At 33.6% G+C, this 16,359-nt stretch overlaps 1 protein-coding gene across 3 annotated transcripts in view; it reads left to right on the top strand.

The window, feature by feature from the left end:
- Nucleotides 1–16,359, top strand: part of NBEAL1 (neurobeachin like 1) — a 176,095-nt gene that overhangs the window by 114,449 nt on the left and 45,287 nt on the right. For all 3 annotated transcript variants that reach the window (XM_053906042.1, XM_053906037.1, XM_019446321.2), the window contains 7 exons: nt 496–622; nt 5,942–6,090; nt 6,688–6,821; nt 9,097–9,198; nt 11,242–11,337; nt 11,735–11,859; nt 14,750–14,890. In XM_053906042.1, the coding sequence (XP_053762017.1) occupies nt 496–622; nt 5,942–6,090; nt 6,688–6,821; nt 9,097–9,198; nt 11,242–11,337; nt 11,735–11,859; nt 14,750–14,890 (874 nt within the window). The remainder of the gene's footprint in view (nt 1–495; nt 623–5,941; nt 6,091–6,687; nt 6,822–9,096; nt 9,199–11,241; nt 11,338–11,734; nt 11,860–14,749; nt 14,891–16,359) is intronic.

Here is a 16,359-nt window from a genome sequence, read left to right as displayed (position 1 = left end):
CAGATTACTCTAAATCATGTATTAAAAACTTTTCTGTAGTAAATATCTTTTCTATCTTAGAAAACTTTACCTCCCAAGGTTTTTTTCCAGTTTTATAAATATAATTAACATACAATACTATGTAAGATCTAGAACATAATGACTTGAGATATGTGCATATTGCAAAATAACTACCGTAATGTTTAGTTATCACCCATCATGTCGTGTAGTTAAAAAAAATTTTTTCCTTATGATGAGAATTTTAGGATCTGCTCTTGTAGCAAGTATACCATATAGCATTGCTGACTATAGTCATCATTGCACATTATGTTCTCAATACTTATTTATAACTGGAAGTTTAGACCTTTTGAGTACCTTCACCCAATTCCCTTACTCTCTTCCTTTACTTAATATATATATGTATTATTATGTAATTAATAGCCAGAAGTTACAGGACTATAATAGGATTATTTTTTACTTTGTGTTTAATAGATATTTTGTATTTATTTTCAACAGGTATCCAACACTCACAGCCTTCTAGTGATTCATTGCTTTTGGAAGTAGTGAAACAAGTAAAAGTTAGCAATATGGAAGAGGATAAATTAGACCTTCCTGAAGAAGACATAACAGCCAGAGTAAATATGTATGTATAAGTATTTGAAAGGAGTGAACATTATTTTGTTCTGGGGGAGCGTGGGTGGCTCAGTCAGTTGAGCATCTGGCTCTTGATTTTGGTTCAGGTCATGATCTCAAGGTTCATGGGATTGAGCCCTGCACTGGGCTGTGCGCTGACAGTGTGGAGCCTGCTTAGGATTCTGTGTGTGTGTGTGTGTGTGTGTGTGTGTGTGTGTGTGTGTGTGTCTCAATATAAACATTATATTGTATTTTAATAAACATTAAAAAATTTTGTTCTGAAAAACAGGATTATAAAATCATGGAAGGTATTTGCTTAAAATACTAAGTACAGTGACCCTTGAACAATAAAGGTTTAAACTGCATGGATCCACTTATATATGATTTTTGTCAATAAAAACAATATAGTACTGTAAATGTATTATATCTTCCTAATGATTTTCTTAAAACCTTTTTCTTTTTTCTAGCTTACTTTATTGTAAGAATACAGTATATAAGATATACAAAAGATTTATTCATCAACTGTGTATATTATTGGTTGGTAAGGCTTCTGGTCAACAGTAGGCTGTTAGTTAAATTTTTAGGGAGTCAATTTTATTTGTAGATTTTTACACCAGCTTCAGTGCCACTAACCCCTGTATTGTTTAAAAGTCAACTGTATTTGCAGGATCCATCAGTTACTGCTATATCAGTTGTGAGTAGTCTATCAGTATTAACTGACATTATTGAGGAATGCTTTTTAGAACTGAGATAACTTTGAGCTGGACCTTGAAATTAGAAAATATTTTTAGCTGAATGATAATGAAAACATAACCTATCAAATTTGTGGGATACAGTTAAAGCTTACATAGAATGTTTAGATAGTTAAAGTTTAGATAGAAAGTACAAAATAAAATATAAACTCTTAAGCAGAAGGAAGAAATTATAAAGATGAAAGCAGAAGTCATGAAAAGAAAATTGGAAAAGGAAAAAGACCAAAGAAAACAAAAGCTAGTTATTAAAAAAATAAAAAAAGAGCTAACAAAACATAAACTCCTTGCCAGACTGGTCAGGAAAGAAAGAAAGGCAACATAAATTATCAATATTGGGAATTAAAAAGGAGAGAACACTAAAAATATTAAAATGATTAAAAAGAAATACTAAATACAACTTTACCAATAAATTTTGACAACTTAAATGGACAAATTCCTTGAAAGATACAAATTAGCAAACCTCCCTCAAGAAGAAAATTTAAAATGAATAGCCTTAGATATATTTAAAAATTTTGAATTTGTAGTAGAAAATTTTCCCAAACATAAAAGATATTGATTTCCTTATCTGTCCTTTGTATTAATTATCATAAATACAGACTTTCATGTGTTTTAAGGCCAACAATACAATTTTGTAGTTACTATTGTATGCACTTGTCTAAATCAGTCAAGGGAAGAATAGAGAAAACTATATAACTGTACTTTTTATTTGCCTGCATAATTACCATACTTATATACTTTATTTGTGCACATTCAAATTTCCATCTGGTGTCTTCATCTTCTAGCCTGAAGGACTTTTATTTTCATGTGAGGAATGTCTGACCACAGATTCTCTCAGGCTTTGTTATCTGTGGTAGTCTTTATTTTTGCCTTCATTTTTGGCTACTTTTTTAACAAAATTTTAGTTATATATCTTTTGAAAATTGAGATTCATATAATATAAAATTTACTCTTTTAAAGTGTAACATTCCATGGGTTTTAGTATGTTCACAGATCTAATTACAGAACATTTTCATCACTCTGAAAGGAAATCTTGTACTTTTTTAGTAGACACTCCCAATTTTCTCCTTCCTACATCCCCTGGAAATCACTCATCTGCTTTCTGTCTCTATTGGCTTTGTCTGTTTTTGACATTTCATTTATTTCTTACAATATGTGGCCTTTTATGTCTAGCTTATTTCATTCAGTATAATGTGTCCAAGGTTCATTCATGGAGTAGCATGTAACTTGACTTCATTCCATTTTATGGTTGAATAATATTCCATCATATGGATATACCACCTTTGTTTATCCGTTCATCAGTTGATGAACAGACAGTTGTTTCTACTTTTTGGTTTTTGTAATTTATACTTCCATGAATATTCATGTACAGAACTTTGTGTCGACATATGTTTTTAATTATATTGGGTATATACCTAGGAATGGATTTGTTAGTTATATGGTAAATCTATGTACAACCTTATGAGGAATTGTAAAATTGTTTTCATACTGACTACACCATTTAACATTCCCTCAAGTGACATATAGGGGTTCAGATTTCTCCACATCTACCCCAATTTTTGACATTTTGTGTGTTTATTTATTACACTATTCTATAAGATTTGGAATGATACCTTGTGATTTTAATTTGCATTTTCCTAATGACTAATGAAGCTGAGCATCTTTTCACGGATTTGTTTACTATTTATATATCTCTTTTGGATAAATATTTATGTAAATCCTTTGCTCATTTTTTTTAATTGGGTTGTCTTTTAGTTATTAAGTTATAGTGATTCTTTATTCTAGATACAAATGCCTTATCAGATACATGATTTGCAAAAATGTTCTCCCATTGAATGTGTTTTCCTTCATTTTGTTGCACAAAAATTTAAAATTTTGAGGTCCCATTTATCTTTTTTTCCCCTAAGAGTTTTATATTTTATCTCCTACATTTAGGTCTTTGATCCATTTTCAGTTAATTTTTGTATATGGTATGATGTAGGAGTCCATATTCATTCTTCTGCATGTGACTATCCATTGCCTGAGGACCATTGCTTTCTTTTTTGAAGGATGGTTTTGTTGGATATACAGTTCTTAGTGGACAGGTGTTTTTTCTTTTCTTTTTTCTCTCTTTTCTCTTCTCTTCTCTTCTCTTCTCTTTTCTTTTCTTTCCTTTTCTTTTCTTTTCTTTTCAGCATTTTGAATATGTCATCCCACTACATTTTAGCATCCTGTATTGTGGTGGTTTTTGTACTTGGCTTTCAGCACCTTGGCTTTATGTCCATGTGTGGATATCTTTGGGTATTCATAAAATCTTCCTGGATGTGTGAATTACTATTATTTTTTTATTTGGGAAGTTCTCAGGCATTATTTCTTCAAATATGTATGTTTGGCTCTTTTTCTCTGTCCTCTTTGGAAGTCCTTTTACACATCTCTTGTTTCCCATGATGGTAACCCTCTGAGGTTTTTTCATCCTGCTTCTTTCTTCCTTTGTGTTCTTCAGGTTGGACAGTTTCTTTTGAACTGTCTTCAAGAGTCCTGCTTCTTTCCTCTGCAAGTTCAAATATGCTATTGAGAGGCAAGTTCAAATATGCTATTGAGGGGTGCCTGGGCTGGGTGGCTCAATCGGTTAAGCATCCGACTTCAGCTCAGGTCATGATCTCCCAGTTCGTGGGTTCGAGCCTCGCTTCGGGCTCTGTGCTAACACTGCAGAGCCTGGAGCCTGCTTTAGATTCTGTGTCTCCCTCTCTCTCCGCCTACTCCCTTGCTTGTGCTCTGTCTCCCTCTGTCTCTCAAAAACAAATAAACACTAAAAAAATTTTTTTAAATGCTATTGAGTCCTTCTGGTAAAATTTTCATTTAGTTATTATGCTTTTTGATTCCACGGTTTTCCATGTGGTTCCCTTTTTAAAGATTATGTAATTTCTGTCTCTTAATTGACAGTCTCTATTTGACTAGGCTTTGTTGCCATAATGAATGCACTTTAGTTCTTTAAACATAGTTTCCTGTAGTTCTTTTAATGTATTTACCATAGCTACTTTGATGTTTTTGTCTGCTAATGTGAACATCCGAAGTTCCCCAAAGACAGTTTCTTTTTACTGTGTTTTTCTTTATGGCTCATAATTTACTTTTTCTTTGCATTTTAGATAATAAATTGTAACCACTCTGGTTTCTGATTCCCTTCTTTGATGGTGGTTATTATGGTGGTATTTTTGCTTAGTGACTTTCCTGGATTAATTTTGTGGTGTATGTCTTACCTGCTCTGTGTTGCCAGTGATGTCTGTACTCATTGGGTTTATGTTTTACTCATTTTGTTTTTTTTTTTTAATTTATTTTTATTTTTTAAGTTTATTTATGTTGACAGAGAGAGAGCACAAGCAGGGGAGGGGCAGAGAGAGAATCCCAAGCAGGTTCCATGCCATCAGTGCAGAGCCTGACATGGGCTCAATCCCAGAAACTGTGAGATCATGACCCGATCTGAAATCAGGAGTTGGATGCTTAACTGACTGAACCATTCAGGTGCCCTTACTTTGTTTTGTTTTTAAACAAAAAGCCTGTTTTTAAAAAAGTCTGGCCCTTTATAAAAAGTTAGTATGGGTTAGTGGTCAGGCAATAATTAGTATTTAAACCCCTTTTTCCAGAAGACTGCCATTCTTTGCCAGTAGATCTGTGTGTGTGCCTTAGGGAATGTGTTCAAATTTCATGATTTACACATTTGCCCTGACTTTTACTTTCTATGTTTGTAAAGCCTCAGCCAAAAATGAGTACTCAAGACCCAAATACATAATTTATTCTGGACATCACTTTTTTTTTTAGATTATAAACTACACATGGCAAGCATTTCTTTGGAACTTACTTTAATATTACAAATTGACCTGGTTCAGTAGTAATCTTCATTGGCATAAATAAGATTTTTGTTAATATAATTTTAATAATTTCTGAAGATTTATAATTTATAAATTATAGTTTATGTTATTTATAATTCTATTTAATTATAAATTATATAATTATGTTGTAATTACTGTTATAATTTATTTTTATTGGAGAAGATAACAGTCCTCTTAATACAAGATGACTTTATTTTAAGTAAGGTATTGCTATAGTAGCCCTTGTATTATCTCCAGTTCCATTGTAGAGACATTATGATGATGTTGTTGCTCTAGATTTAGTTGCTCTTGAAAAGTCTCATTTTACAGTTTAAGAATCAGTCATAATTAGTGCTTCTGATAATTATTCATAAAACATCACTAATGATGCATTCCTTTATTCACAGATTCATATATTCCCTAGGTCAACTCATCTCTCGCAAATATAACTAAAATGACATGACTAGTATTGCTGTATGTTCGAACTGTCCTCTGCCAGTAGTCTTAAAGATTCACTATATTTTGTTTTAATGGGCCACATACAATTAAAATATAAAACTTTGTGGTTTTTTTTTAACTGAGTTATTGGGAAATAACATTTTGGACAGTATTTAATTAGTTTAATATTCAGTGGAATATTTTTATAGGTAATTCAAATACTCTTTCTTGATATTCTTTTCCATTTACACAGAATACATTGGATGGTTTTTGTTTGGTTGATTTTTGTTTTTACAGTGATGAAAAAGAAGAACAGGATCAAAAAGAAAAATTGGTGTTGTCAGAAGACTGTGAGCTCATTACAATAATTGACGTAATTCCTGGCAGATTAGAAATTACTACTCAACACATTTACTTCTATGATTGCAGCATTGAAAAAGAAGATGGTGAGGAGTTCTGGGGGAATAATTTCTGTTGTTCAATAGTTAAGTATCCAGCTTATTAATCATTAATGAGAAGAAAACAGTGACATAGGATTGTGGGATTGTGGTCTATCATGTAACAGGAGAAATGGAAAGTCAATATGGAATTAAATTTCAACAACGTATTGGAGGGAATGCTTTTTTGTTAATGTTTTTTAAAGATTTGGTAAGAGGGATTGCTGTAAACTTGTGTTATAAAATGCAGTCTTAATTTTATTTGCACATTTATTTCTATCAGCTTTTCACATAATTCATTATCTGAAAATTAAACGATATTTGAATCTAAAATGCCAACATAAAGAGAAAAGGAAAAATGTTTTTGAGATGTAATGATCAGGATTATTCTGTTTTCATGAGAAGAAAATAGAATAGCTATAGAATTTAAAAATACTTTTAAAAGAAACCATCTAAACGTCCACTAAATTTATCAAATGGTTTTTATGAAATAAATGTAATTCCTTTTCCCTAAGTGGTACTTTTGTTAGGAGCTAGGAGATATCTTCTGCATAATACAAGTAACTTCATATGGTACTCTGGTCACAAGATTTCTTCTGTTTTCAGGAGTAGGCTTTGATTTCAAGTGGCCTCATTCTCAGATTCGAGAGATTCACCTGCGGCGTTACAATTTAAGGAGGTCCGCCCTTGAGATTTTTCATGTTGACCAATCCAACTACTTTCTCAATTTCAAAAAGGAGGTATGTAAGATGCTGCCTTTCTGGAAGCCTCCAAGTATTAGCTTGAAATAATTTTCCACCTAGTGAGCTGTGTAAAACTTTGGACTCATTTGTAAAGTCAAAATATTAGAGGAAAAAAATCTCTGCCTTAGGGGCTAAGTAGTACATGAATTTTTGTTGGGATTTATGTTTGAGTATTTTTAGGTTGCTTGTTTTCAGTGTTTATTTATGAGTAGATAAATCAGTAGAATATTGAGTGTCAGCCAATAAGTGCCTCACAGTGTCCAGTTGTGAAATAATATGCAATGTATACTATATGACAAATTTATGAAATTGGGTTGGGTTCAGTTAAATAATAATGGGGCAGGTATTTTTTCCAGGAGTAGAGTACATTCTTTTTTTTCCCCCAAAAGTTAATTTATTTATTTTTGAGAGAGAATACAAGTTGGGGAGGGACAGAGAAAGAGAGACACAGAATCCAAAGCAGGCTCCAGGCTCTGAGCTGTCAGCATAGAACCCAATATGGGGCTCAAACCCATGAACTGCAAGATCACGACCTAAGCTGAAGTCAGATGCTTACGGACTCAGCCACCCAGGCGCCCCAGGAGTGGAGTATATTCTTGAATAGTGTAAGTGGTTAAGTGATTACCACTGAAGCCAGATTATCTAGGTCCAGGTACTAGCTCTGCCAATAGCTGTGTGTCTTCAGCATATTACTTAGGATTCTTACTCCCAACCTTCCTTCCCTCTTTTTTTCACAGTGATGGAGTCACACTTCTATCACTGTCTGGCAACTCTTGATCTTGCCTAGCTTTCTTTCCATTTTCTCTCACAGGCATCTTTCCTGATAAATTCCTTGAATGTTCAATTCAGTTTTGCTATAGTCAGTAACTAAGTTTCTGTTCATTTGTGGGATCCAGGTTTACTTGTAGATGATTTTATTCAGATGTTTAAAGGCATTTTGTATTTTTATAAAATAATACTTTTTTACTATTAAAAATAAATTTTCTCCATAGGAATATATAAAGCTTATGTTTTTAGGAAGGTGTGTCAAACCAAGCATGTTCTTGTTGAATACTGTACATTTGTATAACTTTAGAGGTTTTACTATTTTTTTGGTGTTTTTTTTTTTTAATGTTTACTTATTTATTTTGAGAGACCAAGAGCACGAGTATGAGCTGGGGAGGGACAGAGAGAGAGGAGAGAGAGAATTCCCAATCAGGCTCCACAGTCAGTGTGTAGAGCCTGATGTTGGGCTCAAACTCACAGACTATGAGATCATGACCTGAGCTGAAGTCTGATGCTTAACCGACTGAGCCACCCAGGCACTTTTAGAGGTTTTTTATTTTTTTAAGTTTATTTATTTACTTTGAGAGAAAGAGAATGGGGAAGGGACAGAGAGAGGAAGAGGAGAGTGTGCAGGGGAGGGGCAGAGAGACAGGGAAAGAGAGAATCCCAAGCAGGTACCATACTGTCAGCATAGAGCCTGACATGGGGCTCCAATCCCACAAACTTGTGAGATCATGACCTGAGCCAAGATCAAGAATCGGACACGCAACCAACCAAGCCACCCAGGTGCTTCTAACTTTAGAGTTTTTAAAGCACATTTATATGCAGTATCTAATCTTCATAACAACCTTCAGATTAGATATGGCAAATTCCATTATTCCTTTTTTTTTATAGATGAGGAAACTGAAGTTCAAAGATGAATTTTAGTGCTACATTTGGGTAGCCCTGAAAAATTCAGAAAACTGTAAGGATAGAGACAAATGAGACTCAGTAAATTAATTGATTTGCCAGTATGATAAGTAAATGACAAAACTAAATTTGAACTGGACTTGAGCTAGTTTTATGATTTAGTGTCTGGTGATCCTTCCAGTATACACTGTAACCTTTTCAAAATTTATATGGCCTGACTTCACCAAACCTAGTATAGTAGAGAAGTTAAAACCATAATCCTCTATTTATGAGAACTGTCCAGAATAGGCAAATCTGTAGAGGCAGAAAGTAGGTTAGCAATTGTCGGGGGATGAGAGGGAGTGGGAACTGGGTGGGAGGTGATGGCTAGTGAGTGTAGAGTTTCTTTTGAGGATGATAAAAATGTTCCAGAGTTAGATCATGTTTGTGGTTGCACAGCTCTGTGAATATACAAAAAGACTCATTGAATTACATACTTCAAAGGGTAGATTTTGTGACATGTGAATTGTATCTCAGTAAAGCAATTACAAAAACCATAATCGCAGTTTGTTTTGATCAATTTTTAAACTATAAAATGCTGTTTGTTTGTGTTTTTTAGGTTAGAAACAAAGTATATAGCAGACTGTTGTCACTTCATTCTCCAAATAGTTACGGAACCAGATCACCACAGGAATTGTTCAAAGCATCAGGATTGACACAGGTAGGAAATTTTAACAGTCACTTTTTTTTTTATGTTTATTTTATTTATTTTGAGAGAGAAAGAGAGAATGCACATTAGCAGGGGAGGTGCAGAGAGAGGGAGAGAGAGAATCTCAAGCAGGCTCTACACTGTCAGCCCTGAGTCTGACGTGGGGCCTGATTTCATGGTTCAGGAGTCTCCTGACCCACTTAACTGAAAGAGCCACCCAGGTGCCCCTAACAGTCACTATTTTTATGTTCATTTTATATCTCAGGCTTTTGCTTAAATGTAAAACTTTCTCTTCTGATTATTTTATTTTGATTATTATAACCATTCTTCCATTCAAATTGATGTTTTGAATTATCTTTGAATCTTCCTGTTTCACTAATGCATAGTACCCTGTCCTCCAGCTCCCATATCATTTGGTTCCCAGGCATATCTTACGAATTCTTCTAATAATTTTATCTTTTAAAAATATAGCAGGTGAATTTGCTGGGTTTTTTTCCTAATAATAAAAGTTATCCATACATGAAGTAAATAAAAAGTGGGAAAATACAAAAGACACTCTGGCAAAAAAAGGCAAAAAATGACCAATTCTTCTATCTGCCAAAGCTAATTAATGCTGTTTTTTATCCCCACCTATATTCCAACATCTCTCTTATATTTCTGCTACCAAAAACCAAGGAAAGGCCGTTGTTTTTTGCTCTCCAGGACTATCAGTAGTCTCCTAACTCAGGTCTCTGCCTCCTGGCTCTTTCCTTTCTCTTACATATGCATTAGTCTTAATCTTAAATGTGGTTCTTGTTCAAAAGCTATCATCAATCCCTTCTTGTTGCTTATGGAATAAGCTTTATTTAGTGGAGTACATTTCCTGTTTTTTTGGAATAAACTTTATTCATTAGAGTATTTCTCAGGTTAGCACTCAAGAATAATTATAATTGGGCTTTCTGTAAAATCTCTCTCTATATATATACATTCATTTCTCACCATTTCCCATAAGTGTATCTTTTGCTTAAGGCACTTAGTAAACTTAAAGGTGAATGTTAATCTGTCAACAAAATTCTTGAGAATACCCATACTGTGTAATTAACAGGTTAGGTACAATGAAGTGATTAAAAGAAAAAAGTGATTATGATTTTCTTTAGAAAATTTGTATCTAATGTAGCAAATTCTGATCTGCTGTTGCTCTGGCAAGACAGTTCTCTGAGGATAGTTAACATGAATTTTGTTTAAAATTTGTAGATCATTTTAGTACATTAAGATGCTTTTTTTTAAATATGTGCACTTACGAAAATTTCAATTTATAACAAAATTTTCTTTTAAAAAAAATTTATTTATTTATTTTGAGAGAAACAGAGACAGCACGAGTGGGGGAGGGGCAGAGAGAAGTGGGGGAGAGAGAGAGAATCCTAAGCAGACTCCATGATGCCTGACACAGGGCCCAAACTCATGAAACTGTGAGATCATGACCTGCATGGAAACCAAGAGTCAGATGCTTAACTGACTGAGCCACTCTTGCGCCCCTGTAACAAAATTTTCAATGTTGGACAATCCTTCAAAAATTGATCTTTTAAAGGTATTTAAATAAAATAATTTAATTCAAAAAAAGATTTAGTTCTTATGAAGTTTGACTATAATAAAAGATTTATGTTTAATTTTCTGTACCTTTTCTGAAGACTGATTTTTAAAAGGAAGTAAATTTAGGAAAAGATATATTGATTTTATTTCCCTGTTAAACTTTTTTAAAATCCCCATTCCTTTTATCAGAAAGACACCAAGATAATAGAAACAAAAGATTCTATTAGTGGGTGCCTCGGTCGCTTATTTGGTTAAGTGTCCCAACTTGGGCTCAGGTCATGATCTCACGGTTTGTGGGTTCGAGCCCTGCATCAGGCTCTGTGCTGACGGGTCAGAGTCTGGAGCCTGCTTCGGATTCTGTCTCTCTCTCTCTTAAAAATAAATAAACATTGAAAAAAAAAAAAGATTACCTTAGTACTATCAGTAATACAAACTTCGAAGAGATATAGATTAATTTTGATTTTGTTCTTTTTTTGTGCTGTCTAGAAATGGGTGAACAGAGAGATAACAAATTTTGACTACCTCATTCAAATAAATACAATGGCAGGACGAACATATAATGACCTTGCACAGTATCCAGTGGTAAGTTTTATAGAAATCTCATAAATATGGAATAGCCTTTCAGTTCTATAATACATAGAAATGTATGTGTGTATTATGGTTATTTTTCATCTTTCAAAACATAAAAACTGTTTTTGCCTTTGTGTATATTTTCTCCCTTGCTATTTTCAGAAAGATTATAAACACAAAGAATAATTAAATAATTAAAGCTTTTTTTTCACTTCACTAAAAATATTCCAGTGGAATTATAGGAAGTAATGCTTCTGGTTATGGAACTGAAGCTGAATAAACATTTGCAACAAGGAAAATATTTCTAAAGACTATCCCTTTTTGTCTTAAATAAGCATTTGATATTATATATGGGGATAGTAGCTTCTCTGGTAAGGAATATCTAAATTGTAAATTGTGGCTCTTTTAGTTTCCCTGGATTTTACAAGATTATACTTCGGAAGAGTTGGACCTTAATAATCCATCTGTATTTCGAGATCTTTCCAAACCAATTGGAGTAGTTAATGATAAAAATGCCAAAGCCATGCGAGAAAAGTAAGTGTCTTTTATCCCTTTTGAAAGACACCCATCACGTGCACCTGGGTGGCTCAGCTGGTTAAGCATCCAACTCTTGATTTTGGCTCAGGTCATGAATCATGAGATCGAGCCCTGCGTGGAGCCACGCACTGGGCGTGGAGTCTGCTTAAGATTTTCTGTCTCCCTTGCCCTGCCTTTGTCTCTCTCTGTCAAAAAAAAAAAAGATACCCATCATTTTTTATGGTGTTTTTGAATTTGTACTGATTTCTCTTATGGCCAATCAAGTGTTACTTTTTTTAAATGCACAACTACTTTTGATAATCAGAGTCTGATAATCCCTTCATGATGTTTTTTTGAAAATATATCTCTTGTCCCTCAAGTATCTTAAATATATATAGGCTGTTTGTTTCCCTTTTTTGCCAAATTTAAGTTGATATTGTTTAGAATTTCTTTCACCTTGTCATATGTATGTGCCGAAAGATAATTTTTCTTCCCAGGTATTTTAGACTTAATAATTCTCTAACATGCAAAAACACACACTTAAGGGGCACCTGGGTGGCACAGTCGGTTGAGCAACTGACTCGACTTTGGCTCAGGTCATGATCTCGTGGTTTGTGGGTTTGAGCCCCATGGCTTAGGATTCTCTGTCTCTCTCCCCTCGTCTCTCTCTGCTGCTCCTGTGTGTTCTCTCTCTTCTCTCTGTCTCAAAATAATTAAACTTTTTAAAAAATCCAGCAAAAACATACCCACTTAATATAACATTTTTGTAGATACAAAATTAACACTATTATTTACAAATAATGTGAATAAAGAATAGTGAAATGTGTAGAAAGTTACTATTTTAATTAGGAAAGGAATTTTTATAATTCTGTATGTTTACAATTGACCCTGTAAATGTCTCACGTTTTTTTTTCAAAGCAAGTTGCTGACAAGTGAAATAGTCTGATTTTAATTTCCCTTTTTCTCCACGTGAAATTGTGGATGACTTGTCAGTTATGACTTCTAATAATAAGGGCAAAAACTGTTTTGCAAGCAAAATAGATTTATTTGAGAGTAGATTGTACATTTTTTTTCTTTTATTTGCAAATCTACCTTAGGACTTTTTGCAGTGTTTAATATTTGATCTGATCTACTAGTAGAATTCTGCCATGTGTTACCTCAAAGTTTTTCTGACAATAACAAAAGAACAAGGTTTTTTTGTTTGTTTTTTAACACTGTTCAAAAGGAAATAATTGTTTTAAATTTCAACAGTTGGGGCATCTGGGTGGCTCAGTCAGTTAAGTGTTTGACGTTTGATCTCAGTTCAGGTCTTGATATCAGGGTTGTGAGTTCAAGCCCCACATTGCGCTCCTTGCTGGGCATGAAGCCTACTTTAAAAATAAATAAATTAATTTATTAATTTAATTAAATACATTTCGGTGGTATATGTTTTTGCATTGGTACAGATGACTTTGACCTGAAAACTTTTATTCCCTTGAATATTGATTACTGTGTAAAAAGAAATTGGCCTCAGCTTGATGAATTAATTACTATTTTGGTTTGAAAGTTTAATGTTTATTTCCTCTAAAAAACTTCATTCTTATTCAGATTTTATACCCACTAATTCAGATGTTACTATTCAAACCACCATTCAGAAACGATTACACACTGGTAGTGCTTACAGAACCACTATATATATCCTTTGTTTATTTTCTGGGTTAGGTCGTCTTCCTACCCATAATCTTCCTTTCTTTTCTACCTTCTTCTCTTACCTTTAATTGTTAAGCATTCATTTTCACAATTCTTGACTGATCCTCCATATTTTTCTTCCATTACCTTGGCCACAAAGGGATGTCTCATCACATTGCTTACAACAGCAGAAAAATAGAAACAATCCTTAATATCTAAAAGTAAAGAAATAGTTAAATTGTCATACATTCATATATGTCACTGTTATAAATACCATGTGCCTGTTAAAATAGATTATTCAGTTATTTGGAAAGACATAAATAGAAAATGAAAGTCTAGGTTATGAACAATATATTATGTATAGCACTTTTATACTGAAATATATTTGTGTATTAACTTACACATTAAGGGTGGCAAATATTCATCAAAATGTTAATGTTGGGGGGACATGGGTGGCTCAGTTGGTTAAGCATCTGACTCTTGATTTCTGCTCAAGTCACAATCTCACAGTTTGTGGAATTGACCCCTGCCAGCAAGGAGCCTACTTGGGATTCTCTCTCTCCCTCTCTCTCTCTGCCCCCTCCTCAACTTTTGCATGCATTCCTACTCTCTCTCAAAATAAATTAATATTTTTTTTTAATGTTAATGTTATCTCTGTGGTTGATTTTAAGTTTCTCCTTTTTTGGTTCTCTGTGTTTTCTTTCTGTCTTTTTTTTTTTTTTTTTTTTTAACTTTTTTTAATGTTTATTTTTACAGCACATGTGGGGGAGGGGCAGAGAGTGAGAGGGAGACACAGAATCCAAAGCAGACTCCAGGCTCTGAGCTGTCAGGACAGAGCCTGGCTCAGGGCTTGAGCCCATGAATGGTGAGATCATGATCTGAGCTGAAGTTGTATGCTCAACCAACTAAGCCACTGAGGCGCCCCTTTGTGTGTGTGTGTGTGTGTGTGTGTGTGTGTGTGTGTGTGTGTGTTTTCTGATCTATCTATAGTGAATATGTATTATCGTATGAGACTGTTTCAGAATCCAGTTATTAGTGATACTACATTGTTCAAAAAGAAGTATCAATGGATAAAATATTTTTATTTATTAACATGGTATGATGATATGAATACATACATAATGAATAATATTAATAAGGACTTCTTAAAAACTATGTTTCTAACAATGCAATACAACCTTAATGTCCTCCTAATGTAATTTTACTGTTGTGGTTACAAAACTTTAGTTTATTTTTTTAGATATGAAAATTTTGAGGATCCTATGGGAACTATTGATAAATTTCATTATGGTACTCACTATTCAAATTCTGCTGGGGTTATGCACTATCTTATTCGCACAGAACCATTCACCACCCTTCATATCCAGCTTCAGAGTGGAAGGTATGTTTTGGATACATAAGCTGTTTTCTTGAGACTGCATGTTAGTGTTGAAAATTCTTTGCCTTCGTGTCATGTACTGTATAACAGAGCCTTATCTTTTTTATTCTCTGGTATTAGGTTTTGATTCATTTCATAGCCTCTAGATAAATATAGCCAAACTAGTTTGAGAATGGATTAGTCCAATTGACTTACATAAGTAACCTTTAAGGAGAATTCCTTTTTACTGTTATCTAGCGTACCTTTGTGATTCTTACTGGTTTTAGGAACCTACCAGAGATTTAGAGTTTAAACTGATTTCAACCTAGATCCAAGATATCTGCCAGGAATTCAAACCTAACCAATGCTTATGTATTTCTCTTTAAAATACTTATTAATCACAAGGATTACATTATTAGCAATAACTGTCACAGGTTTGTAATGCCATTGTATTATATTACCTGTCAGAATTATAACTTACTATGTTTCACACTTTCCTAATAATTCTAAAGAAACAGGCTTCTTCATGAATCCTTGGTTTTCCAAAGTATCCTCTAGGTAGCTCCCTGTTTATTCATATTTTGTCTCCATGTTGCCTTATTCTTTAGCATTACTATTTTGCCTTTCCTACCCACCCAATCAAGCTATTTAAGCATTGCCTATTCTGCTTTCTTTGCTTACAGTTTTATCTCTCAAAATTAACTATTACTCCTATTTTTGTACAATAAACCTTGGCTTTCAAGAAGAGATTCTGTCCCCAATATCATATTAACCATCTCCAAATGTTACATTTACCATGATAGCAGGTAATTTTCCCCACATTAAAGTGTAAGTGGGTCTTTTCAGCTCTTAGTGACTTTATCAAATAATTTTATTACAAAGCTTCAAAAATAGATTCTGTGCTTCAAAAGACACCATCAAGAAAGGAAAAGGACAACACATTCAGGGCGAGAAGATATTTGTAGATTGTGTATCTGATAAGGGACTTGTATCTAGAAGTGTACAATGCAATAAGAAATAGACAAATGACCCAATTAAAAACTGAACAAAGGATCTGAATGGACATTTCTCCAAGGAAGATATACAAATGTCCAAGAAACATATGAAAACATGCTCAATATCATTAGTCATCAGGGAAATCCAAATCAAAACCAAATTGAGATAACGTCTCCAGACCTATAGTGATGGCTATAATAAAAAAGACAGATAATACCTAGTGTTGATGAGCATTTTGAGAAATTGGAACCCTTATATACTGCCTGTGTTGGAAATGTAAGATGATGCAACCTCTGTGGAAAACAGTCTGACAGTTCTTCAAAGGGTTAAATACAGCATTATCATATGGCCTAGTAGTTCATCCCTAGCTATATAGCCAAAATACTTGAAGACATAATATTCACACAGAAACTTGTATACAAACGTACATAGCAGCATTATTTGTAATAGCCAAAAACTAGAAACAGTCTATCAGCTGATAAAGGAATAAATAAAAT

This window comes from Panthera pardus, unplaced genomic scaffold, assembly GCF_024362965.1.
Source record: "Panthera pardus isolate Hobbes unplaced genomic scaffold, ASM2436296v1 HiC_scaffold_10, whole genome shotgun sequence".
NCBI classification, from domain to species: domain Eukaryota; kingdom Metazoa; phylum Chordata; class Mammalia; order Carnivora; family Felidae; genus Panthera; species Panthera pardus.
Note: the sequence above shows the minus strand (reverse complement) of the source record. Positions and strands in the feature narration are given on the sequence as shown.